Source organism: Macaca fascicularis, chromosome 3 (assembly GCF_037993035.2).
Source record: "Macaca fascicularis isolate 582-1 chromosome 3, T2T-MFA8v1.1".
Lineage (NCBI taxonomy): Eukaryota > Metazoa > Chordata > Mammalia > Primates > Cercopithecidae > Macaca > Macaca fascicularis.
In genome coordinates, this window is record NC_088377.1 from 169,679,584 (window position 1) to 169,707,178 (window position 27,595).

The 27,595-nt window shown below is 48.9% G+C and overlaps 2 protein-coding genes across 2 annotated transcripts in view; one reads left to right on the forward strand and one right to left on the reverse strand.

Annotated features, from left to right (window-relative positions):
- The window catches only part of SND1 (staphylococcal nuclease and tudor domain containing 1), a 438,973-nt gene that overhangs the window by 352,125 nt on the left and 59,253 nt on the right, over positions 1-27,595 (forward strand). The gene's annotated exons all lie outside the window — the stretch shown is intronic.
- Positions 19,484-22,995, reverse strand: LRRC4 (leucine rich repeat containing 4). The gene is made up of 2 exons (XM_005550683.5): positions 22,896-22,995; positions 19,484-22,723 (listed from the first exon to the last, which is right to left on the reverse strand). Exon 2 carries the CDS (start codon positions 22,621-22,623, stop codon positions 20,662-20,664), a length of 1,962 nt encoding a protein of 653 aa, XP_005550740.1. The 5' UTR covers positions 22,624-22,723; positions 22,896-22,995; the 3' UTR covers positions 19,484-20,661.

Below are 27,595 nucleotides of genomic sequence, written 5' to 3' on the forward strand. Positions count from 1 at the left end.
AGCCTCATCATCCACCTGAAGTACAAGTAATAATTTGAGAATATGACAGTGGCATATAAAAGGGAGTAGGTGATGTGATGGAGGCAGACAGAAAAGGTGAGCGGGTGCATTCTCTTTAAATTGTATTATTTCAGTGAGAAAAGGATGGGAGCCTAAGTCAGAGAAGTCATCCAGGGCCTTGGCCTTCTGTAAGGAAACTCCTCCTAGACAGGGTTGCAGAGATAACCGCACACAGATTGAGAACTCGTGCCAGAGGAGGAGGAGTACAGGTGTCTGACAGACCTGGAATTTTCCATCGCTTTCCCTGATATGTCATTGTAGAAAAGCTGCTGTCTATTCATGCCAAATCCAAGCTTCAGATAAGCCCAGAGGAAACCAAGGAGTGCTAAACTCTTATAAGCTGGGGGCTTTTTCTTTCCTTTTTTTTTTTTTTTTTTTTTTTTTGGAGGGGGGTTGCATTGTTTTGATTTTTGAATTGAGAGAGTTGTGGGGAGATCAAATTGCCCATCCGGGATTGCCCTCAAACTCCCTAGGTGGGACTCCAGCTCAAGCACTCTGTTCTGGTCAACTTGAGGCAGGGCACAGGGTGGGCCCATGAGTGCCATCCCTTTCCTCCGGTATTCCATGCCCGTGGACCCACTCCCTCTGCTCTCCCACGAGGCTGATGCAGGAGCCATGCCATGCTGTCAGGGTCTGGGGGTCTCTCCCACCCTGTAGCAGTGGCTGGTTACCTTCTTGTTAGCAGTGATGTCTGTTTGTCTTTTAAGGGGTTGTCCAAGTGGGAGAGGAATAAGTGACATTTTCCAGCAATTTAATTTTATATACTCTGGTTTTTTTCCCCTTTTCCAAAGCACAGCTAAATGGAGCTAAACATACACATGAGGGCTATATTTAGTTCTGATGGTGTGGTAGAGTAGAGAAGGCACAAACATAGAAGTTTATCTGCTACCTAGTAAACATGGGGAGGTGTCAGGACTGGAGAATTCAATAGTAATAATAAGCATTTTTATGGTGCAATGACAGCTTTGATACAGGGCATAATTTTCTCGGGATTGCTATTAATTGTGCTTCTGCCTATGAGCGGCCCCCTGGTGAGGGGCTTGGAACACCACACAAGTTAAGCTGTATTAAACATCAATTAAAACAGCATAAAATAGAAACTGAATAAAATACGCAAAGGTCAGAGTGGCTGTGAACATGCAGACAAGGCACTGGGGAAAGAAGGGTTAGGGCCTGGTGCACTGGCAGATTCATGCTCCCAGCTGCTGTTAGCTCCTTTGGAGCCCAGGTTTAGTAGGTTTGTTGGAGAGTGAATTACAGGACCCTCTAGCTTCTCCAAGTTCAATTATCCTCAAAAGGGTTTCAGAAACTACTCGTTGCAGGCAGCAAGAGATGAAAAAAGACAACCAGATTCTACCAGCGCTGTCCAACAGAACTTTCTATGTTGGTGGAAATGTTCTTTGTCTCTGCTGTCCAGTACAGTAGCCACATAATGGATACTGAGCACTTGAAATATGGTTTATACAACTGATGAATACTCTTTATAAAATTTAAAGAATTTTAATGTAAATAGCCACATGGGGCTAGTGGCCACCTCATTAGACAGCACAGGACTCTAGACAAGTCCCCTGCACATTGGGCATTTTGGCGATGTTAGGTTTGCATTGTGTTCTTCCGAAAAAGCGCACCTTCCCCCATGCCAGTTAGTGTGTTTTCTGTATAACTTTTTTTTTTTTTTTTTTGGACCCTTACCTCATGCTCTTGACACAAACTTCCATATTGTTTCATAAGGGTCACACATGATGCCAAGAAATGAGAAAGGAGTCAATGCCAGATCAAGTCAGACAACCTTGTCCTTATCCTTGCCTCCTTTTCTCCTGAGAGCCCCCTAGTCAATCTAATACCAAGTGTTTTCCACTCCCAAAGAGAAAAGAAAGGAATGGCTTTGGATCTCTGGCTGAAGATCACAGACTGCAGAGTTGTCACTGAACATCTGATTAAGTTGCTGAGTCTGACCCTTGAGTTTCCCAGAATTTGCCGGGATTCAGAATTCCCAGATCATCCAGGCAGCACGCTCCTGACAGTCTTTGGTCCTTTTGGCACCTGAACTGAAAATCTCTTTTCCCATAGCTCTTTCAACACTTGTTGAATGCTTATAATGAATCCATTCATTAGGATGACACAGTATAGTGGAACAAAGCACTACACCTGTAATCAGAAATCCCATGTTTAAGTCCTGGCTCTTCCATATACTAGCTATGTGACCTTGACAAAATCATTTCACCTCCCTGAGGCTTCATCTTCCCCAATAAAAATGAGTGTGTTGGACTAAATTACCTGTGGGTACTAAGGGGATGAAGAATAAAGAGCCAGAGAAAGAGGCCCTTATTGCGAAGCCTGTGCTTCCACATAGCCTCCCCCTTCTGATGTCAGCCTGCATTTAAAGCAGCCCTTTCCTGAGGCCACTGAGAGGCTTCCAGCAAGTCTATAGTTACCACTCATCCCACCCACAGGTTGTTGTCCAGCACCACAGACACCATGAGCCAGACTGCATGGCATTACTGCCTCTGGTGGTTATTGTACTCATGTGAACCTCAGGGAAGTCAAGACCAGTACCCTATTACTTTGGGTTATCCTCAGAGTTGCCGTAAGAAGGCAAGAGGTTCCTTGGCTTGGGCAGTGGGTCCATAAAGCAAGAGGGGTTTGATAGTTACCTGAAGTATGCAGATCTCCATGCTGGCTCGAGGGCTGTTTGCCAGCCTTCCTTTACCTAGCAGTCGCTAGTCACTGCTCCAAGTATTGTGCCTAGCCGCCCAGAGCCCCTGTGGAGCCGTCAACACTGCACAGCTCACAAAGGGCCCTGTAGCATCTCTAATTGAGGAGCTGGTGAGCGGACGCCCTCAGCAGAGGTATTTTTAGCTGCAATGATACAGCCTTATCTTTCTGCAGGACGTTTTGTTTAGTTTTTTTGTTTGTTTGTTTTGTGTTTTCTTTTTAAATGAAATAAATAAGTAAAATTGAAGACTGTGGTACTTATACCCCAGTGCCAACACCCAAGAAGTTTTGGCACACACCATCCGCCCCCACCCCCCAAACACACACACCACAGGCCTTTATAATTAATCCTCTCTAAGACGAGGTGCTGAGGCTCAGAGTTTGCCAGAATATTAGGCCAGAGAGACAGTGTGTACAGAAGCAAGAATAGCTAGAAATAGAGTGGAGAAATGATGCAGACTGGCCCAGTGCAGAAGTGCTTGAGGGCCCTGTGCGCTGCCCAGGCAGCTGGTAACTACCCTGGTTCCTGGCGTTCAGACCTTTGATGGATTTGGTGGCTCAAGTGAGTGGGCTTCAACTCCCGGGGAGAGAGTACCCTTGTAGTATACGAAGGATTCAGTTCTATGCCTTGATGACATTTAAATGCTTTTGTTTTCCTTCTCTTCATCCTGTCTGTGGCATGTCATGTTTTCCTTAGATCTGTTATTGTGTAGCATGTGATCAGGGGCTAAAGGACATTCGCAGAGCTTGCTTCAGATCCCGAAGCAGGATCAGGGTAGTGGTTCTCAACCCAGCTGTATATTGGAATCATGGAATGCGGAGGCTTAGGAAAGCTACTAATGCCTGGGCCTCCCTCCAAAGATTCTGGCTTCATCAAGCACCAGCTTTTTAACTTCCCCAGATTTATTAGTTGATACCAAGGAATAACTTTGATAATTTTGGTAGGCATAATAATGGCATTGTGGTTATGTAAGAAAATGAACATATTTTTTAGAGATGCATACTGAATGAAGTGTTTAAGGTTGAAAATGGCATCATGTCTGGGATATACTTTAAAATGCTTCCACAAAGAAAAAGGGGATAGAGATGAAGCAAATATGACAACTTTGGTAATTGTTGGATCTGGATGGTGGTTATATGGAAGTTCATTACTATCCTATTTTCAGTATTTTGAATTTTTCGTATCAGAAAAGGGTTTTAAATATATGCATATATTTTATATAAATATATATTAATGTTGAAGCTCCCCAGGCAATTTTAATGTAGAACTAAGATTGAGAACCACTAGTTTAGGGGATTAAATTTGGATCACCATACCCTGAAAGATGTGATTTGTCTTTGGACTTTGTCTAACCTAAGCCTGAGCTTTCTGGATAAGTTTTCATGAGTAATCTGAACTCTTGGTAGGTGAGGGACTGGATGGCACAAAGATCAAATTAGACCTATATCTGGAATCTGACTTCAGGAGTGAACAACTAGACAGTATTGTCTCTTTCACTGGATGACCTCACTGTAACCGCCCTGCACGCTATTATACGTTGGAGTTTACCTGACTCGTCACTTGCCAGCACTGCATGTCCCATCCTATGGACCTCTCTGGCTACACCAGGGCAATGGAAGACAGCTGCAGCTGCATTGTGACACATGCCACAAGAGTCCCGATCCCTTAGGTGTGCTCAGCAGTTTCCCAAGTGGTATTTGCCTAAAGCTTGGGCAAGAGAACTGAAACTTGTACCTCCCCCCATTCCCAGGAGTCCACATGCCCTCAGCTCTGCATCCGTATGTGTATGAGGCCTCTTTTGTGTCCTCAGTGCCTATTCCAACTCCCAAGCACTATTTTGCTCTGGCTGCTCAGCAAGTGGGATGAACAGCAGCTTGTTGCAGCCAACCTAAATGGAGCTCTGGAGCTCAGGCTGGAAGCTTCCGTGCTACATTTACATACCACATCCTTGCTTAGGACCCTAGCTGAGCACCTCTTCATTTAGGGGCAGGCTGCTAGTTCTTCTTTCTTGGGGGGTTTTGTGATTTACACCTAAACATTAAGCTATGAATAGTTTATGTTTTCTTAAGCAATACTGAAGCAGAGGGAGAGCTGTGGACTGCCCACGTCACTCAGCCAGCCAAAGGTTCACATGGCACCCTCCTTCCCATTCCCCCCAGACCCCTGAGACAGCCCTTTCAGCCAGTACCTGCCAGTGCACAGGTCACCCCCTGCACCTCTGTAGGAGGGCCTGGCTCATCTTTGTTTTCCTCACACAGTCAGAGTCAGCATTGGTCCCACACTGTCCAGTGCTACATCCAGACTCCAAATGAGGGGGCTGGTTCCTCAGCCCAGTCCTAAGAACAAGCCTGCTGTGTGGTCTCATCTGTGTTTCTTCATGGGACTCTGGACAGGAGGAGGCAGGGGCTTTTCCTGACTCTGGCTCACTCTCCAGAGTGCTCCCCCTTTATATACCTCCACTGTCCCACTCTTAGACCATATTGTCATTGTTTCCACCCAAGTGCTGAGTGCCTCGAGGGCAAGGACCATGTCTTTCATCTCCATTGTTCCCCAGCACCTGGCAGGGTGCAGATCACTATATTGGTTCTAAATAAGCAAACGAAAGAATATGTGAATCACCGAAGGGCTATGGCAGGGAATGCCTTTACACTAAGGGTCAGAATCCTCACATTTAAAAATTAGTTTCTCAGTCATTTGGGATTATGAACCTAAACTGTGAAATGATCTAGAGCAGCAGTCCCCAACCTTTTTGGCACTAGGGATCAGTTTCGTGGAAGACAATTTTTCCATGGACTGGTCTGGTGAGGCAGTGGTTTGGGGATGAAACTGTTGCACCTCAGATCATCAGGCATTACATTTGCGTAAGGAGCACACAACCTAAATCCCTCACATGTGCAGTTCACTATAGGGTTCAAGCTCCTATGAGAATGTAATGCCACTGCTGCTGATCTCACATGAGGCGGAGCTCTGGCGGTAATGCTCCCTGCCCACCACTCACCTCCTTAGGCAGGGCTCTAGATCAGGGGAGACCCCTGCCTAAGTTAGATTGTAGAGCAGCCTGTGACTGATGAGGGACAGCCTGTAGCTGGTAATGGCTAGAGAGAAATAACCTATTTGATATTCTTCCTACTTGCCTTTGGAATAAAGGATAATCTCTCTGTGCATTGGTTTCTCCCACGTGATATTCATAGGTCTCTGAGCAGTCTATCCTCTCTCCTACCTTGCCTGGGGCTCTGAGGAGAGTGACCTGCTTGTAGGAGGGTTTCCCTATGTTTTTCCAGGGCAGTCAGTCAGTTAACACCTGGCCAGTTCTTTTGGAAGTTACTCCTCCTGAACCTGAATGAAACTTCAGGAACAGTCACTCAGCTTAAGCAAAGCTATGTACAACAAGCACTTCTAGAGTCAGTGGTAGTACTGTCCTATCAGAAACCTGTCTGATCAGTAAGTCTTCTTGCCTCCCATTTGAGTCTAGAGGCTCTCATCCTGGGTATACCTTTGAATCTCCTGGATGTTTTTTAAGCATTGAAGGAAGTCCTGTCACCACCCCTAGAGATTGCAATGTATTGTATTTGATATAGCATCTAGATTTGATCTACACTGGTATTTATTACAGCAACAGTGCTGATAATATGAGCCTGGCGCTGAGAAGCATTGTCTCCAAGAGTCCTCACTAGAAGGAGGTGGAGTGGCACTTGTCCACCCGAACAGTCTACTGCTGGCTTCCCTTTCCCAAAGGCGGGTGGGAGAGCAGAGCACCTGTGTCGTCCTCCTTAGCTAGTTCTGAGACGGGACTCCCATATTGCGCAGTTGGTGGTGCAGCTTCCCACCCACCCACACGCCCACATACACATGCACACAAAGCCCACTGCTTCTTAACTTTGGGCAGATCTGTGGAGGGGAGATAGATATATCTGTGGATCAAGATTCAGTTTTGCTTTGGCGGGCAGTTGTGAGGAGAACAGTCCACAGCTGTGTCTGCAATTTGTTACCAGAGATGAAGATTTTTTTAAATTCTAGCTCAAGGAATGCTTCCCTGTATCCATCCCACCAGCTCCCAAGCATCACATCCTACCTATTGGTAGCAGAAGAGCCTGCCTTAGCAGTGAGAGGCAAGGCCAGACACCAGTTGAAATCCCAGACAGCTTCCTACCCTCCCTCTATATCTTGTCAGATATTTCAAGCTTTAAGTCCTTATTTGTGCTCTGCCTACTTGGCTGGCTGTTCTTGCACTTGAGCGGCTTGTTTGCCTGGACAGGTCCAAGCTGTCTGAGCCATCAGCAGCTGCACCTCCTCCCTCGCGCCTTCTGTCTGAGCCAACCTTGATTCACAGTAGTGCAGATGGCCCCAGCCATACCCAGGGATGTCTGCCACTCCCATGCTCTCTCCTGCCCTGCTTTCCCAAGATGAAGGCGCTGGGTCAGACCTTGCCTGCAGGTCAACCTGGGGCTAAAATGAAGACCGCTCTTGGTTCATGTTCTGGCATATTAATCAGGGTGACATGATAAAAAGAATTTATCTGAAACTCAAAGAACAGGGCAAGGTTTAAGTTCATATTTTGCAGAAAACACTTTCCAGCCTTCATCAGAGCTAATCTGTTTTTGCAGATGGCCTTAATCCCACCCACTTTGCTCCCTAAGTATTTCTGGGAGCTGAGAGTCAAAAAAGCAGGTGTCAGAAATCACCTTTCTTCCTTTTCCTACCCTTACCCTATTTTAATATAGATTTTGGCAACTTCTCAAAGTACCAATGCTTAGTTTTTCAGTCTGGTTCAAGGTGCTTAAAGGTAGTGCCCTGTAATACACCATTATAATCAATTAGTTTCCCTTCTCCTTGTCTCTTTCCAACAGAAATGAAACGATTGGTAACAAGTATGAGAGGGGTCATGGGTGACCTTATTCAAGAGAAAGATATGGCTGCAGTAGCCCCAGGACACCACTCTGCCTTTCACCATTGCTGGCTTATTGGTGAGCAGCAGAAATTTGGAGCTGTACAGGAATCAGATGTCCCACCTAGCAGGCTCTGCCCGAGCCAGACATAGCCATCCACTCTGGCAGCAGCCTATCAAAGGGACAGAATCCTGGGGGAGCCGTCTACCACACTGCCTCTTCCACATTAGGTAGGGCCATGCAATGTAAATAGATCATTTGTATTTACATTTGGGTCATGTGCAAACCAAAGGGATCTCAGCAGCTGTTGGAATGCCATTGATACAGCCATACCAACATTTATATTATTCACTCTGATGCCTAGATTGCTATTACTGACATTATTTTAAGGCTTTTTCTCCCTTAGAGAAAGCTCTTCCAGCCCTAGGCTGCTTAAATAGGGAGGAACAACTTTTTTTTTTTTTTTTTTTAAGAGACAGAGTCTTGCTACGTTGCCCAGGCTGGTCTCAACTCTTGGACTCAAGAGTTTCTTCCTCCTCAGCCTCCCTAGTAGCTAGGACTACAGACGTGCACCACCCTGCCCAACAAACCTTTTTTTTTTTTTCCATTGAGGAATATTGGGATTAAGATATATTATGGACTTTCTATACAACTTGGGGTGTTTTCTTCAGAATAAGTATATTTTTAATCTTTAATAATGATAAAATACTTTATTGGCACCTAAGGAACAATAAAATACTGACTAAGAGGCCTGAAGAGGCATCTGCTTCTCTCTCTAGAATTTGAAACCAGTCATTTGGTTAGCTCTCATGCTGGAGTGTGCATGGGGCCGTGTGGGTGGCAGAAAATCAAGGGGTCTCATTCCACTGAAATATCATTGTTACCTCAGCCTATAGCTGGTGTCTGGCCTCTTCTCTCCAATTTGGTAAGGAAGCAAAGCTCTACCAAAGGGTAGAGCACCTAGGCAGAACACCCAGGAACCTTTTTCTTTCTCTAAAGTCACATGATAGATCACACCAAAGCAGTCAATTTCTTGTTCTTCATAACTGCCCCTATCCTCCTTGTGCAGATTACATGTCTTTTTCTCTTCCTGTTACAATTGTTACTTAACCTCTTAACCACAGGAAACTTGCTTTCTTGGATCCATTATTTTCTTGTGTCTGACCAAATCTTAGTGATCTGCCTGCTTTTGTTTTTGATCCAGAAATTCTAGTCATTTGGAAGTACTGGACCAATGGTCAGCTATAGGCATAGTCCAGGTTCTTGAGTTATAGGTCCCAAGGACCTGAATTGACAATATTTGTCTTAGTCCTTAAAATAACCATCAGATTCACTGCCAGAAACTTTAGCCATCTACAAAATGTGGCAGATACACTACCACCCCCCCACCCCCACCCCTGGTTATGTCAGAGAACATCCCTGAACTGCTCAGCACAGTGTAGAGGGGACAGCAGAGCTCCAAGAGGGATCCTGCCTTCCTCATCCTGCAGTGAGGTGTGATTCGGAAGAGCACACAGCATGCCAGAGGCTTGGAGGTTAGGGTAGGGAGGTTCTTCCCCCTGTTCTCATGTGGCTTACCTGCAAACCTGCCTAGATGGGGACTTACAGAGGGCTCTCATCACCCCAGAGCTGCTTGGACTGCTCAAATCAACTGTTTAGCTGCTTGCTGCCAGGATGTCCAGGACATGAAGGGGGCTGCATAAGTACAACTACTAATCGCCCAGGAAGATGTTTTCCTGTTGTCCCAGTACAGGGCCACCTCTCAGGCTCCATGTGTTGCATTCACTAAAGTTTTAGACATGAGAGATGGCTCTGTTCTCTCTGGGGAACAAGTCAGGAAAAGATTGCCCAGCTGACTCTTCCCTGGTCTTAGTTCCGAATGAAAAGCCTGCCTTGCGGCCTTCAGCATCTGCTACTCCCCGTGCCACACCTGATCCCATCTCAAGTCATTTCACACCAGCAGAGGGAAGCCCTGTTCCAACTCCAGCAGCAGCACCACTCGGGGGCGGAGTGGGGGGCAAACTCTTTACCCTTGTGGTATTTTGTAAACTGCAGCAGTGAGGTCTGAACTTTCAGGAGGGAAATGAAATGACCTTGGGTGACAGGTTCAGGACAGCCAGCATTTGTCTTGGTTGCTGGTTTCCACATGTTAAATGCTTCTAGTTGCTCCTGACCTTCCTTGCCTGCCTTTGTTGGTCAAGTCCTATAGGCACTGTGGCATTTGTGCAGGGAGCAGGGGAGAGGAAGCTTTTCTGCTTTACTCTGGCACCTGACAAGGGCTTTCTATCCAGCACTGGCATTGCCAGTGGGGAACTGCTGAAGTAGCACTCTAGAGAATCACCCGGGAGACCCCTCTGTCTCCTGCCAAGCTAAACAAACCCTGCCCGTGCACTCTTCTGAATCACACCTCATTGCAGCTTTGTTCCTTCTTACCCGGTACTGCTCAGGGCACCGCCTTACGGGAAAGTCCTGTGTGTCAGCAAGAGAAGCACTTGAGGAGAAACAAATTGATGTAGGAAGGGGGAGTGCCGCCCAGTCATCTTTTAAGTAGAAAGAAAAGGTCATCGGAGCTGTCTGGGGTGCAGGTTGGATTACTGTTGACTCTGCCTTGCTGTGGCAAAAGGGCCAGCTCACTGGGTCCAACCCTGGGCATTGCCAACCCCATCCAGCTGCTGCAGCCCAGCACAAAGAAAACACATGCTGTGTACACAGATGGGTTTGCATGTCAGCATGAGCCCATTTTTAGCCTTTGCCCAGGAAGGGCAGTTCACAACACAGTAATTTAATTAAATTTGCCTCCCTTCATGACCCACATATTTGAAGAGGTTTGGGGGGAAATGAATCTGGCTGAGGAATATGACCCTGTCGCTCTGGCACTGCCCCAGAGCCGAGCCACAGTACCATAAAAGGTCTCACCATCCTGAATACGACCCAGGGCATCTGTCTGCACTGCAGGCTCTCTGGCCGGGCTGCCTGCTGGCACATCTGGCAAAGCAGCCTCTGGAAGCAGTCCATCTCTATCACAGGGAAGCCACCAGGGGCAAAATAAGGGACTCCCTACCCCCTACTCAAGACCTGCTGGCAACAACTTTAGCAGTAACTCACAATATTAGCTTTCATCACAGATTTCAGTGTATTTAGAATGGAGAGGGCACAATAAGAGAACCCCCTACCCTCAGCTAACACTGAAGCCTTAATAACAGTTATGATCCTAACTTCATTGCTGTTAAGGCCACATCCCTGTACTTCTGTCCTGGAAATGACCAGTATTTAGGGACCTGAAATTGAATCCCTTATCTTTACATCCCTGAACTTATTACCCCCATGAACTTATTACCACATTTCACATCTCAAATGCCCATTAGTTTTGTCCATTATGCCTGAGCTTAACCCACACTCCAAACTCCAAAGACCTGTCCCTCCCTCCCAGCCAGCTAGTTCCTCCTTGAACTGAGTTCATCAACTCATCAGGAGGCCACTTCTCCTGTGGTCACCCCCTGGTCCAGAGAATCTGCCCGTGATGGGTAGTCCTTTCTTACTGCTAACCTGTAACCTCTAGGTCCGCCTTTTCTGTCCTAAGTCAGCTGTACCAAGCCTGCTAGGGAAGAGCATTCTCTTTGGTTATCTTTCTCTCTCCCCATCAATAGCACATCCTCCTGGCTAGCTAATGTCTCTTGTGTAATGATAGCAGCACCTCTGAGAGAAAGGGAATTTTTCTGGCACAGTTCGTCTCAACACCAGCATAACACAGGCGTTGCTTAGGAGTGGGAATCATTAGAGTCAGGCCATTATTGGAGGGGACCGGTCTCTAGGGGAGCTAGCAGAAATTACCGCTCCTTAATAGATGGAAACTCATTTGCCTGAAGCCCCCGCCCTCCTCTTTATTTTCTCTGCATTCCTCACCTCCCATTGCTTCCCAGCTTTGAAGTTGAAAAGAGAGGTAACTCCACCCAATGCAAGATGGCAAATTTCTGCTAAATTAACTTGGTTAGAAGAAATCCTTGCCTGAAAGCACTGTTCTTTTAGAATGTTTCTATTGGGACTTCACTTGAAGCCATCATGAAGGACACAAATTCTAATTAAATGTATGTGATAAAATTATAGCCAGGGCCACTCTGTTCCCAAGAGAGGATCTGTTGAGATGGAAGGAACAGGAGACAATTTCCTAGCTTCCTGGACCCCAGTTTCAGGGTAGGCCCCTGAGTCAACCTGGGCTGCCAGAGCTTTCCCTCTGAGGGTCCCTTTGCAACACTAGGAAGGCCAGGGAGGAAGAGCAGGACTCCGGGCTTCTCTGCTTCTCCAAGGGTCTGCATGACCTTGAACAGACCTCTAACATGATTTAGCTTTCTGCAAGCCCTCCTGGCATGTTGGGATAGATGTTACCTTACTACCCTGCACTCTTGTAGAGAGAAGGGGAAGGCCATGGAAGCAACACATGCCCCTTTTGGTTTATTAGCTGTGGGGCTGCCATCAGAACACACATGCCCTGAAGAGAAAGGAAAGTTGCCTGATTTCTCAGCTCTTCCTGTTTGAGTGAAATTGTGAGTGGGCACCATCTGTCTCAGAGCATTAAGCACAGATACAGTACTGGTGGGAAAGGCCTTCCCCCATCCCAAAAGGGAACTATAAAGGATTGCACCAAAATGCAAACTCCAGGGGGCACTAATCACTTTGCCATTTCTGTAAATGGCGCCCCCTGGAGTTGTAAGTCATGGTGGCCCTGCAGGTGCTCAGCAATTGTGCTAGATCGCGAACCCAGAGACCACAGGTAGGGTCTCTGCATCACCAGCTTTGTGACACCTGGGCAAGGCACATCTTCCTGGGCTTCATTTTCCTCATAAATAAAATGTGAGGGTTCAACTAGATTTTCTGAATTAACTTGGAAGTTCTCATTGCTCTCTCCACATCCCGGAAGTTAGGAACCATGAACCTGTGTTCTGTCTCAGTGTCCATTGCCATCCCCAGGTCAGCCAGCCTTGATAACACACCCAGAATGAGAAGGCACCCTCGGCTGACATGACACCACTAGTCGGAGTGGATGCGGACTTACACATGAAGGGGGAAGGATTAAGGAAAGGGAAAACCTCCAACGGGCACAATGGATGGAACAGCGAGCACACAGAATGGGCCTATGCCTTATTCTTCTTGTGTTCATCCTGCTCTGTGGCTTCAGAGCCTTTTTTCTGACACATTTGCACACAGCACCTCCAGTGCTTGCCGTCTCTCCCCCTCATGAGAGAAACAAAATGAAATGCAAACATGCTTTGAAACAGCACAGTCTTATCCTGTCCCTCTGCATCCCCTCTCCTCGTTTCTAATAGAAAAAAATACTCTTCCCTTTCCCTGGTTCCTTCAGCAGCCTCTTCCTTAGGTTATTTTTTTTCCTCCCTCTTTTCCTACTCCATCCAGACTTCTCCCTGCCCTTCCTTAAAGAGATAAATTGGAAGAATATGCAGTCGTGTCAGAAGGATGCCATTGTCAATTCACACAGGCAGACACTAATAGGATAAAGTATTATCTGACTTCCTTTAAGTCCAGAAATTAAGTCTTCTTGCAATGGTAATAGATTATAACTTATAACCACTGTGGCTGGCAGGCTGCAGAAACAGGCTGTTAGTATCTGAGGCCTCAGCTCCATTTCTGGGCCTATTGTGAGGGATGCACTCAGCATTCCTCCAAACACAGCTGCATGATCCAGGGAACTGGCACTTGGCTCCTGGCTAGAACTGCCTTTGTGGAGAGCTGCCTGTAACTCATTCAGTTCACCTGCCGTGGGAGAAGCTGTCTGAATGGTCTTAATGAACCTGGATGAGTGGGCAGGTAAAGGGAGGAAGCCAGGGCCTTGAAGACTGGGAAGAAGTAGCCCGAGGCAAGGAAACCAAACTTTGCACAGGGAACAGTTAGTGTGTGAAAGCTCTTCTCAGTCATCCTTGCTGACTCATTGAGCAGGTAGAGTGACTTATCTAGTGACTAAATCAGCACCAACTTAGAGACAGGGAAATGAGGGTTGAGACCTTAAAGGAACTGTAAAAGAGACTACAAATTAAGGAGTTGCCTTGAAGAGGAAATATCATGAGAAATGTTAGGAAGAAAGAGCCATCATTCTTCAAAATGGAGGGCCTCATGCATGATTTCCTAGGTCCTGTCATGGCAGATGAGTGTACTCAAATGGGGATTATGGGACAGGAAACTTGATACAATAATTAATTGAAGGTTTTTTTTTTTATTAGTGGGGCTATAAGAAGGTAGGTGGGGGCTGGGCACGGTGACTGACGGCTGTAATCCCAGCACTTTGGGAGCCCGAGGCGGGCAGATCGCCTGAGGTTGGGAGTTTGAGACCAGCCTGGCCAGCATGTTGAAACCCTGTCTCTACTAAAAATACAAAAATTAGCCGGGCATGGTGGTGTGCGCCTGTAATCCCAGCTACTCAGAAAGCTGAGGCAGGAGAATCGCTTGAACCCGGGAGGCGGAGGTTGCAGTCAGCCGAGATCACACCATTGCACTCCAGTCTAGGCAACAGAGCGAGACTCTGTGTCAAAAAAAAAAAAAAAAAAAAAAAAAAAGGGTAGGAGGGTATGAAAGAAACAAGTAGATCAAATACTGTTTCTTTGGCATCCTATAATTGATTTAAACTGTAGTAATTGCTCTAACGTTCCTGATTGTACAGAATGAATGAACCTGAAAGGCTAAGTACTATCTTAGTCCGTCTAGCTCCCACACCTAGCTTGAGAATAGCTTCTCATATCAGTGCTTCCCTGCTATAGTTTCAAAACTCTTCTTGATGGGATAAGTGAGCGAAGATCATGCCATCATCTCAAATGCTAACTTCCTTTGACAAGACAGTTTCTCCCAGGGATATCCCCCACAGGCCTAGGCCAAATCTCTGACTCACTGCAAGGGTCCATGTGCACTGAACTCATAGACATCATTATTTTTATTGGAAAACACAATTTATATAACACTGTCCCTCTGGAATAATACTCTTTTTGTGGACAAATACCGAGTTGCTCCCTCTCTTCTCCCCAGCACACTTCACCCCCCTCCCCATGACTGTGCCTTAATAGAAATGAGGAAGTGGTTCAGAGCAGATCCCTAAGTGAGCCTGTCAGGGTCAGGATTAAATTACATCCCTGAAGGCTGGGTTGCTTCCCCAAGCAGTGGACAGCCTCCAGGATAGGGAACAGGACTATTGTGGGTAGGTGGTTTGGCCCAAGTACTGACAGCAAAGCTGGCATGTACCAGAGGATAAAACCTGTGATCATCCTAAAATCTAATTCTAGCCTCTCATTAGGAAATCAAAATGCATTCTTTCTTCTCCTCTCAGAAAGTTGATCTCCCTGCTTTTCTTCTCCTCTGTTCCATGCCATGAATTTCACACTAACAGTCCTTCCCCATCCAGGGTCCAGCCAGCCTCTTGCTTGCTAAGGCAGAGGAATCTCCCTGGCTTTCCTCCTTGACTGCATTGCAGCCCCTTAGCCTGTGTATCTGCCATAGAACTCCATTCTTCTCTCATTTGCTCCAATTATGGTGCTTTTTACTGCCTTTCTTTTCTCCTAGCTCTGCAATACTGCTCGGAAGCTCCATGGGCCCTCTCGGTGCTACCTTCTTCCTCCTAGTGCCTCCCCCCTCCCCACTCCCAGTCCTGGTAACACTTCATGGTCAGGGAGGATTTCATCACTGACGTGAGTAATAAGGCTTTGATTGCTCTGTGCCAGAGAAACATGGGTAGGGGAGAAGACGTTAGGAAGTTTACCTTCTTGGTAAAGGACCTAGGCTTCCCAAGGTCCCAGCCCTCAGCTTGTGCACCACTATCAGCACCTTCACTTTCTTCTGGCTCACCACAAGGAAAGGTAATCTATTCCTGGACTAACTAAATCAGTGCCTTGGGACAGCTATAGTGCTGGGGTAGGGACCAGAGTACAAGGCAAGGTTTTCCTGGGAAGATAAGTATAACCACGTTTCTCACAGTGACTGGGCTTATAGATACTATTGTCTCTGACTTCTAGATCATCCTTCTTCTCTGGAGTAGCACAATAGGCATGTCTCTGGACATACACAGTGTTCAAGAATAGGAGTGGTGATGGGGCTTCTCTGTTGATCTGTATGTTTGGGCGTACTGTCAACTATTATCTAGCATTTTGCTATATGCTGTGGAGCACTAAGTGAGATCTGTATCACACATATACATATATAATTATATATATGTAAAATTTCAGTTCTCACAATCTGTGAAGTAGTGAGGTAGATAGTAATATTGTCGGTATTTTTTAGGTGAAGAAATTGAGTCTTTTCCCAAAGTCACACAGCTAGTAAGTGATGGAACTAGGATTCAACACAGGAAGACTGGCTACAGAGTCTGTGCTTGCAAGCACTATGCTATATTTTGTGTGTGTGTGTGTGTGTGTGTATTACATTGATCTAGTTCCTGAAGCCCTTATCACTGCTCCAAGAAGTAATTTACTTCATTTTAATTTAAAGCAAAGATGAAAACAACATTATCCTGTCCAAACCATTCTTCTTCTTGCATGGGAGAGGGATGCTTCCTAAAAGGAGTGAGACCAAGAGAGTTGCTTTGAGCCAAAAGCTGCCTTGCAGTTTAGCTGAGGCAGGATTCAGAAATGGCGTGAACAGTGCCTGCATTAGCCGATGGCATGGAGTGCTGAGTGCCAGCAGAGGAGATAAAATCGGACATATGTTTGGATATAAATGTTCCTCTCTCTCTTTTTTCTAATTTTAAGCCCCTGCTGCTTTGTTGCAGTGAAATGATGGAGCCGTTAATTATAGGCCCTGGCCCCCTGAGGTAGAAGCCTGGGGTAAGGCCCACTTAGCCCTCTCCCAGTCTCTAACCATTACTACAGAAGGAAGCCAGAGACCATGGACTCTGACCCTCTTCCCAGACAACAATAGGAATTGTCTTGCCAGGGACTCGCTGCTGGTGGTTTCACCCAGCACCCAGCAAGTTGCTGGCCTCAATACATGTTAAATAGCCATGATAAAGCTAATGTCTCTAGGCCTTAGAAACTAGCCTATCTACCTTTACCTCCATTGATAATAGGATCCAGCTGAAGGCTGTTAAAAAGCCCTGGAGCACGTTATAGAAGTGGCAGCTACAGCATGGCACTTAAAGAGCTAGAGCTGGGGTAGATACGGTGGAGAAAAGGAGTGAAAGAGCCTTCCACTATTCTCATTGTTGGGCCAGGTAAGCAAAAACCGCTCCATTATGGGGGAACCTCTGTGGTCCAGTAGGTGTTTTAAGACCTTCTCTACACTGTAGAGTTTCCAAGGCTGGAAGGAGGCCAAGCCACCTTTTCTCACTGTAATACACCAAGTCTTACCTAGTTCACTCCTTCCCCTTTAGCTGTCACCCCCTGTGGGATCCTGCAGTTTCTGTCTGCCATTGGGCCTAAGAATCAGGAAACTGTTATGTACAGTCCTGATAATCTAACCCCTTAGCACCTGTGGAGCCCCTGTAGTCAGGCCTTAGAGGGCAGGAGAGCCAGTTCTAAAGAGATTGAACAGCTCTAAGAGGGATAAGAGAACACAGACATATCTTAGGAAGGGCCCGTTTTAACTGTGTTTTGCTAGTTAAGTATGTTCTTGATAGCCAATAGCGGAGAGAAAGCACATTGACTTAGGGGTCAAGAGACCTGGGCTTTTAGTCCCACCTCCTCCACTAGCAGTGTGACCTTGGATATATCTTTTAATTTCTCTGGGGCTCAGTTTCTTTGACTGTAAAATGTGAAAGGATTAGACTAAATGATTTTTCATGGCTTTCAGTTCTATAATGAAAATTCTCTAACTGCGTATCATCAGCAAGAGTCTTTACATCCAACATGTTGCTATAACTACCCCCCGACGAGCTACCAACCCGTGTTCCATTCCTAAGTAACAAACCTTGGCCAGGCCAAGGATGAGTCACAGCATTCATGGCTGCATTTTTGGTACGCACGGGATGCCTCTCTGAAAAGCTGTCCCAAGTGCCTGCTACAGAGGAGGATATACCATGATAGCAAAGGAAGGTTACTGCTGTAAAAGTTGAAACTGCACGGATCAAAGGGCAGGCCTGCTGGGGTAAGGAACTCTCCTGGCAGCTCTGAGGATACTTAAATCTAGGATCCATATTCTTAGTCTCCCCCAATTCCTTTGAGGATCCTTTGAAAAGTCCTTCTCCCACAGATTGGAGCTGAATATAGTCTTCCTTGGGACAAATGCATTTGTCCATAGGACTCTTTCCCAAGATTGTTTTAGGCTCATTTCTGTACCTCACCCCTCAGACTGTTAGCCACAGACCCTTAGTCATTGCAGAGTTACTGCATAATTCCCTGTCTGCTCAAATAGCTGTCAAAAAAAAAAAAAAAAAAGAAGAGTGTTAGGAAATTGGCTCCTCATCCTCTATTTCTGAAACAGCAACTTCCTCCACAATTTCCTCTGAATGCATACCCAGGAAGCTGTTTTAAACAGCCTGAGTTGTGTCTTGTGGCACTAGGAAAGGGAGTAATTTCTTGCTTTTTCACCTGGTCCTAGCCAAGTCCCACCCTTTGCTCTCCTGCAGTTTTCTTTTTTATTGGGGGTATGGTGGTAAAGGAGAGGCAGGAGGAATGGATCTTTGGTGGCTAGAACTGTGAGTGGCAGTTTATAAGTGTGTGCCCATACATATGTGCTGGCACACTGATACCCAGAAATGATGTATATACCCAGGAGGATTAAGAATTGGCCCTTAGCCAACTGCTGCAAAGTGGAGCCTGCCTCTCTTTCCTTCCTCAGTTCCAAAGAGTTCACACCCACTCAGTCCCAATTCTCTGCATTAGTATAAATACTAGCACTAAAGAAGTGCAGGGTCCTGATTCATGCAGCCTCTCTGGACATTATTACTCGGTAAGCATCAAGAGACAGACACGTACCACGAAGACATGTTTGGATTATTTAGCACCCAGAGAACAGAAGCAACACTGCCTGTCAGAAATTTAAGCCAAACTACATTATTACAGACCTCTGAAATCCAGGTCCCCCAGGGTCCTCGGGTAGAGCTGGTGCTGCCTGACCAGCAGCTTCTGCTGAGGTGGCATTTAACTTTTGGCCAGGTCCCAGGAGCTGAGGCTGACCCATTTCCCCTGCTTTTCCAGGGCACAGGGAATTTGGTTATACCCCCAACAAAGCCAGGGACTAACACAGTTAGCTTGTGGAAGGTGCACTAGAATCGGGGTGCTTTTATTTAAGCTAAGGAAAGGTTATTAACAGCTTTAGCATTTTCCCATACTTGAAAATAATTTAACATTTGTCTTTCCCCCATCATACCTCTACCCTCCCCTCCCCGCTTTTTTATTAAATAGAAATGATTGGCTCATAAGAATCTATAGGTTCAGGGTCTTATTCAATTTAACCCTTTGGGGACATTGAATTAAAAATTCAACAATATTTATTAAAATACAAAAATACACTTTTCTCACATTACAATCAGTGTTCTTTTGTTGGCAATTCCCCACCCCACCCCCACCCATACCACCCCCTTTCAAATCTGAACCCCTTATTTCCTTTTAAAGCTAAAGTAATAACTGAAAGAAGTTACATCATTAAATGGACCAGAATAACAGAGATCTCTGCCTTCCCCACCCACGCCCACCCTTTCTCTTTCACCTTCTCCTGAGGTGGCCTGGGAGAGGGAAGCTTCCCCTCAGTGTGCTCCATTCAACAGGACCCCATGTGGAACTCCATGTGTGCATGCGTGTCACTTGTAACTGTGGCTCTCAAGCTTTTTTGTGAACCCTCCTGGTTGGGAAAGGCTTCATTACTTTACATGAGCCTGTACCCTTTTCGTCTCTCCTTTTTCTTTGCTACTCATGTTCTGCCCCCACCCCATCACCACAACCGGTTGACATCAACTGTAATAGTCCCTAATGAATCAGCATTTAGAAAAGTCACCAAATCACAAGCATGAGAAAAGCTTCCACTCCCAAGCTCCCCACTTCAGGCTTCTCCTCCCTCTCCACCTTAAAACAAACAAAATCTTTTTTAAAAATCATAAAATGCCATCATTGTCTACAATCATTTGTCAGATTCCAGGAACAACAGGTGGACATGGCACAATGCTAATTTATGGCCTCCTGTGAATACATTCTGCTTTACCCTCCCTTCCCACCCCCCTGCTGCCGCACCCCTTCAGGGGCCTCCTCCTCCTGGGAAACCCTGAATAGACACATGCCTTGCAGAGTGGGTTAAGCCCAACTGCAGGAATCTGGTGCAATGTGAAAGCATTAGGCTGAGAGCTACGCCAGCTCCCATCCTTCTCTGCTCCTTCCTAAGCATTCTGTCAGGCAAGGCACACGTGTGTCCCAGTGCACAGACCCCCAAGACTTGTGCACATGGACAAAGACTCAGCCCCTTTAAGGGTTCATTTGAATTTTGGTGGTTTTCCTGCTTAAAATACATGTACAGATCTATCTTCCCCTTAGCCTCTGAAGAAAAATATTATTGCCACTAACATTTTGGCACAGTACAAATTCATGGTGCTTTTTTTTGTATTTTTTAAATAAGATAATTCTGCAAAGACAGCTCTCGGCTTAAGAAAGATGTCTGTAGAAATTGGTATTCCTGTGTCCTATGAAGCATCTTCTAAAAAATGACAAGTTCAGTCTATCCCTCTTGCCCCCTCAGCAGCCCACATCCTACCTCTTTAGGGATGTTTGTTGTTTTAGTTTATTTTATCTCAGCAATTTCAACCTTATACCAGAAATCCCTTCTGGCAGCATAGCAAGTTAACTTGTGGCTTGTACCCCACAACATTCCCAAGATTCCCCCCCACCCCCTTTAAATAGAACTTACAAGTTAGAAAATATTTTTGTTTTGACTTTTTGTTTTTAAATTTTAATATAATCTGTTTTAACCAGCCCATAGATTTAATATATAAGCATATACAAGAAAAAGTCTCTCCCCACTCTGTACAAAAGTTGCTGTCTTTGTGTGCATTCTATTGCATTTTATAAGTTTTTTGGGGGAGGGGAGTCATATTTGAGTTTCCTGTACCTTGTCCTTGGTATGGGTCTGAATTATATAAGGTTCAGAGATAGTGGTGACTGTGGGGTGCAGAGAGTTCCCCAGGCTGTTTTCTGTCCAGTGGGCCCCATGTGCTGGTTTGTAGGTGTTGTAGTTAATATGGTCATGAATTGTGGGCAGCACTACTGCCCCCTCACCTGATACACCGGACGGAGCTGCTGTTGCTGCTGCGGATGTTGCTGCTGGGATGTCTTCGTCCACCTGGATAATCTCAACAGTCCGGGCGGCTGTGACTGTACTCCGCTGCTGGTGCCGCTTACGAAGTTTATAGAAGACAATCAACATGGCGGCAGCTAGCAGAGTCACTGCCACAAAGCAGCCAATTATGATCTTGGTGGTCTTCATGACTTCATCCAGACTGGTCTGCATCTTGTCAGTGGTGTCTGTCGCGGGTACTGCCACCTGCTTGGGCACACGGGTGGTCTGAATGAGCACCGTGGTAGAGGTGGTATATGCCGGCTGGTAACCAGTGGACGTGGTAGGAACAGGCTTGTACTTTCGCGTTGTGTCCTCAGGCGAGATCTCCGTGGTCTCCACTGTTACTGTGGTGAAGAAGCTGTAGTTGGAGGTGTTGAGCTCGGCCGTGCTCACATTTAGGTAGGCCGAGGCGTTGGAGTTGCCTGCCACATTGGTCACCATGCATGTGTATACCCCAGTGTCTGAAAGCAGCACGTGGGAAAAGTTCAAGGTGCCGTCGTTGAGGACAGAGATCCGTGGGTGGCGGGAGGCGTGGCTGAGCACTGTCCCATTGGGCAGCAACCACTTCACGGAGGACATAGGGGGAGTCCGACACTTAAGTTCTGCCATCCGACCCTCAGAAATATTAAGGTCTCGAGGCGCATCCATGATGAAGGGGGCAGAGCACTGGAAAGAGGCCTGGTCCACCTCCACGAGGTAGCGGCCTCGCATGTGCATGGGAGCATGACAGCGGCCACAGCAGGTGGAATTGGTGGGTATATACTCTCGAAGCCACCAGGCTAGCCACAGAATGTCACAATCACAGTTCCAAGGATTGTGGTGTAGGTGCAACTCCACCAGGTACCTCAGCGGGGTAAAGAGGTCATGGGGCAAAGAAGAGAGGTTATTGTGGGCCAAGTTGAGTTCCACAAGTGAAGCCAGCCCGTCAAAAGCATTCCGCTCAATCAGGCTGACCTGTGAGTTCATGACCCAGAGCTTCTTGAGGGAGCTCAGGCCATGGAAGGAGCCAGGCCTGATCTCAGGGAAGTGGTTCCCTGACATCTCCAGCTCCTCCAGCCCCACCAGGGGGGTGAGATTGGGCATGTCTTTAATGTTGCACATGCCCAAGTTCAGGTATTTGAGGTTGAACAGCCCCTCAAAAGCTCCCTCAGAGATATACTCCAGCTTCTTGAGCTCCCCCAGGTCCAGGCGCATGAGGGAGGGCACCCGGTTGAAGGCGTAAGAGGGGATGCTTTCGATGGGGTTGTTGCGAAGCCAGAGCTCCCGCAGCTTGGACAGGTATTCAAAGGCCCCGCTAGGGATGACTGTCAGCCAGTTGTCGAACAGCTCCAGGGTGTTGAGGCTGGCCAGGCCATTGAAGGCCCCCACCTCAATCTGCCGGATGGAGTTCCTGCCCAACTGCAGGACCTCCAGGTGGTGGAGGTGGCGGAAGGTGTCGGCCTGGATCATCTGGATGTTGTTCTCCATGAGGTTGAGGTACCGGGTGTTGGAGGGAATACCCTGCGGGACCTCGGAGAGGCCCCGGCGGGTGCACACCACCTTGCTGAACTGGTTACTGCACGAGCAGACAGAGGGGCAGTTCTGGGGCCCGGCTGAGGCAGCAGCAGCGATGGCTGCACACAGTATCCACACTTGCGCCGTGAGGTAGACGACCGGGAGCAGGATGGCATTCCAGGTGTGGTGGTGCACAGTTACCTGCCACAAGAGCTTCATGGTGTGGCACGTTCATAATTCACCATCGCCTGGGATTTTGGCTCGGAAAGGAGAACCAGCCCTACCCCGGCTTAAGTGAGCTAGGAGCTCCTCTTTCCATCTGGAGAAGGAGGTGGGGAGGGGGCGATTAGAGAGACGGAGCGCATCGGCCGAAAAAAATCCTGCTAAACTCGAGCGGCCCCTCGTCTCCCAACCCACCCTCAAGGCAAGCCCTCCGAAAGCTACGACTCTCCCACACTGCAACCGTCCCCACCCAGTTCGCCGTCACCTACCTCGGAAGGAAGGCAGGAAAACACTGGCGTGGTGTCCTTAAGCTTTCTCCACGGGAGCTGGGCACCTCGTTCCCATTCCGACTTCTTAGTTTTAATTAACAAAAGGGGGAAGTGGTGGGGGCGGGGAGGGCAGAGGGGAGGGGAGGGGAGGGAAGGGGTGGGGGAGACAAAATGGCTTCTAGTAAATCCGGAGCCTGAGCCGGCGAAGCCGCGGAGTTGAGGCGCGCCTGGGAGAGCGAAGGCCCGGCGGGCTATGCAGGTGCATGCCCCCCCCTCCGCCCGAGGAGCGGCGCCACCAGCGCTTCCCGGCTTTGTCCTTGGACCCTGGCACGGGCTCGCTCCAGCCGCGGGAGAAGGCGCTTCATCGCCAAAGTGCGCTCCGGTGGCCCCGGCCCGCTCCCCGGGCCGCCGCCGGAGGGGGTGCGGGGGCGCCCCGAAGCCGCCCAGGCCGCGCTCGCTCGATGCTGCGCTCCCTCTCCCCGCGTCGGCCGCTCCGGGCCGGCGGCAGCTGATTGCGGTCGTGAGCTCGCAGGGCGGCGAGAGTTAAGAGGTGTTCGCGGCGCCTTCGCCCTCCCCAGACACACACCCCCTTTCTCCTCGCCTCTTCTCGGAGGGTAGAAGAGACAAAAACCGGGCTCAGTTCTCCAGTCCGCCGGCTGCCGGCGCGCGGGGCGGCGATCCGTCAGGCGCCCGAGGGCCAGCGGCGTGGCGGCTGCGCCCGGACCCGGTCCGCCGGCCGGAGGAGCGCGAGGCGCCCGCGGTCGCGCCTGCACCACAGGCCCCTTCAGAGAGTCCGGGGGCGGGCGCGGGTCCGGCGGCGGCGGCCGCAGCCCCCGGCGGCGCGCAACCGCCCGTCGCCGCCCGCCGCTGCCCGGCCCCCGGCGCGCCGCCGGCTCCGGATTTGTGCGGAGGGAGCGAGTTCGCGGCTTTGGCTCCCGGCGCCCTCAGTGGCCGCGCCGCCAGCGGACTGCTGCAGCGGCGTGAGCAGCGGGGGTCGCGGCTGCGGGAAACGCTCCGGAGCCCGGGAACATAGTCCCCGCTGGCTAGCGGCGACGGCGGCAACAGCGGGGCTCCTGTGCGCGGCGCCCACCGTCTCCTCCTCGCGCCGGGCTCGCGGTGTTGCAGGCGGCAGCCACGCAGACTGCTCTCTCATCCTTTTGTCCTTCAGTCAGAACGTGAATGTACTGCTGACGCATACTGTTCTGGGAGAAGATTAGCGTGATGCAGTGCTCTTATGTATTAGCGCTGCTCCCCCTCCGCCGGCTGCCTCGCGGGGTTAACGCCGGCGCCTTCCAGCGCCGCGCCGGCCGGCGCCGCGCAGCCCCGCGCCTCCGGCCGCCCGTCTTCCTCCTTCCTCCTTCCTTCCTCCTCTCTTCCTCTCTCCCCCTCCCCCCTCCCCCCTCCCCGGGCCGCTTCCTCCCCGCCCCCTCTAGACGAGCGGAGCGGGGCCAGGGCGAGCGGGCGAGCGAGCTGGAGTGAGCGTCAAGTGAGGGGCCGCGCGCAAGTCGCGGGCGTTCGCAGCTATTTTGGGCCGGTCGGAGGGAGCCGTTGGGTGGCCGCTGATAGGCTGGAGCGGCGCGGGGCTGCGGCGGGAGAGCCTTCACCGGCCCCCGCCCTCTGGCCCGCACCCAGCGTCCCCTGGCTGTGGAGAGCGGGGCTCAGGGGCCCGGCGGCCCGCGGCGGGGCCGCTGCAGTTGGCCTGCCTCCCGCCCGGCCCGCGTCATCCTCACCCCCGCCGACTGCTGACGGGGCGCCTCGCCGCGCCGCGGACTCGCGCTCGGAGTTCGAAACTGCGTGGTGGGGACTCGGGGGAGGGCAGTGGGGGCCACGAGGCGCCCCGGACCGAGAGCCCGGGCTTCGCTGCTGCACTGCCGCCGGCCCCTCCTTCGCTCTGCCTCACCCCTCGTGGGTTCTCACTGGGGCTTTAAATGAGAGTTCCCTTAATGAGGGTTGCGGGGGCGGGAAACAGTGGCAGGAATGACCAAGTGCGACGAGCTGGGGAATGACAACCTGGGACAGCACAGAGGCCGGCAGGAAGGATTGAGGTGAACTCCCGGAGCCCACGACACAGCCCATTCATTCATGGAGCTGCAGCCGCGGCTTCTCAGTCTTCGCTGGCCGGAGTCGCCCCTTGCTCGCCGCTGTGCACAGAGAACTGGGGGAAGGGAGGCGGGCGGCTGAGCCCTCTGCCCTGTGAGCTCGCCAGCCCCTCCTTGGCTAGGACTCTGAAAAGAACTGCGTAGCAGCCAGGGGTAGCGATTGGGAGTGGGGGTGGAGTTCTTGCTCCTATTTCTGGTAGGAGACCCTGAGGCATTTGACAGACTAGTGTAGGAGAACAGGACTAGGTCAGCTTTTTCCCACCCACCTGAAAAAAGACTGCCCCTTTCTCTGCCGATTGTGAGTGGGGCAATCTGTAGCTGAGCCCTGGGAAGCCGGTCCAGTAGAATATAACATGGTTTAATATCCATTCCCTTCAAGAGCTGCCTCCATACTCCTCATCCCCCACCCCACTCACCGTGTGATTTCTGGCAGGCTCGCTAGATAAACCCTCATCACCTGCACGTGGGCTGTTGCTTCAGAACGAGGAGATCCTAGATTTCTCAGCTTTCTGGTTTCTACCACACCCATTTCTTAATACTGTCTTCTGCCCAGTAACCTGAACCTCCTTAAATACGCCACGGAATACTTGAAGTCCTGGAAACGGTTCCTTTGTAAGCAAGTTGGAGTGCCCATTCTTTACCAAGACCTTTCTGTTATCGTTTGCTGTCAAATATAACCTTGATAGTTTCTATTTATTGAACCCTTACTCTGTCTGTATTCCACTGTTAATATTCCCAGCAACCCTATTATTCATTTTATATGAGTCAAACATGTTGCCTCGTGTCACTAGTAAGTGATAGTGGATTTGAGCCTCAGCATGTCTCAGATGTCAAAAACTTGGGTGTGGAAGTGATTCCCCAAAGTATTCTCCCAGTGGGATGAGAACTCAGGTTTCATTCATCCACTTCAATAGTCATTTACTGGAATGCTTATCTACTATGTGCCATCCACCATACCAGGAACTTATATCTGTTCTTGTTTAATCTTCATTTACCCAGTGAAAGTAATTGCCACACTTGTCTCCATTTCATAGATGAGGGCACTTAGCTCAGGCAGGCAAATAACTTGCCCAAGGTCATACACTAGAAAATGACAGAGCCAACCTTTCCATCCAGCCTTCAAACCCTGAATCCGATGTTTTTATCACTAAGAAGAATGCCCACTGTGTCTACTCTGCATAGAGTAAATGGTGGAGGCAAGTGGAGGGGGGAGGAGGGAGACTGTAGGAAAGTTCAGTTAAGGATGTGTCAGAGAAGTAAGATGAAGGGTAGGAGATGGGCTGAGAAAATGAACTCTCATCAAGAAGAAGAAGAAGGGAGACGTGGAGGTGAGTCAAACCCTGATGCTAGGGTTTAGTTCCATCTGGGCTCCTTAGCAGCCCTTTTTATGTCTTGACTGAAACCCCATCTGCATATCTTTAGTCTCAAGCAGGACACTACCGTCTAGTAGACTCAAATGTGAACCTAGCCTGACAGGACTGTGGAGGACACTCAGACTTTCTGGTGAAAGGTTCTGCTCCTTTATAGCTGGCACCAACCTAGTAGAGTCGTCTGTTGCCTTAGGAGACCCTTGGCCAGGGTCTGGATGGCAGCGATTAAGTGTGACTATCCCTCCTTCCTCAGGCAACAGGGGCTCTGCCTGGGCTGGTCCCCTGCTGCTCTAGGCAAACTCAAACCCTGTCTGTTCAGCTCCAGGCTCCACAGATGAAAGCTGCTGCCCGGCACTGTAAAGGTGGATGAAAGTGGGGGCCGATTTGGGTTAGGCCAGTGCTTAGTAATGAGGTTGTCTCACAGTAAATATTTGTGACTGCCATCCATGAAGGTGACTATGCCCAAGATCTGTCGAGCTCTACACCAGGCTGCTTTGCCCCTGTAAGCCTACTGGGCCAGGAAAGCACCACTGAACCTACTAACTGGACTACAGAGGAGGCTGTGGGGCTATCGTTGCACACAGCCCTTCTGAGCTGAAAGTGGGACTGCAGCCTCTCATTTTGGTAACCCAAGTACCATCTAGCCATGGCTTCTTGCTCCTCACAGCCCTGGCTTGGACTGCTGCTTGGATTTGGAATGGTGCCACCAAGGAATAAGAAGGGAAGAAGCCTACTTAAACCCTAAGAGATAGAGACACTGGATTCAGATTGTTTTCACTCACAGTTTCACACAGGGAGTCTCCTGTGATAAAGCCAGAGAGAGCTAAAAAAGCCATCAGTGATTGGGCAAGGCCTTTGTCAGTAGCCTGGTATTGTAGAATGAGCCCTGTGCTGAGATTGGGATACCTGAGTTCTAGTCCCCTTTCTGCCACTGATTAGACATGTGACAAATCTTAAAATAGCTCTAAACATCAGTTTTTCCATTTATAAAATCAAGGAAATGGATTAGAAAGTTTCTTACCATTCTCTTAGTCCATGATTCCTGCCCCATCTCAGATATGTAGTTCTGTGAAGAAGGTTGATCCTTTGGGATTGTAGCCAAGTCTTGGAAATGGGCCACAAAGTTAAGTGAGAATGCTTTCTTCATTTAATCCAGAGATGCACAGTGCCTTGCCTTGCCGAGCAGAGCAAATCGGACTGTGTTTTCCCAGCTACTAAAAAGACACACAGA

Bases quoted from the DNA above. Each gene is read 5' to 3' on its own strand.
- LRRC4 (XM_005550683.5), bottom strand. From the start codon at position 22,623: ATGAAGCTCTTGTGGCAGGTAACTGTGCACCACCACACCTGGAATGCC.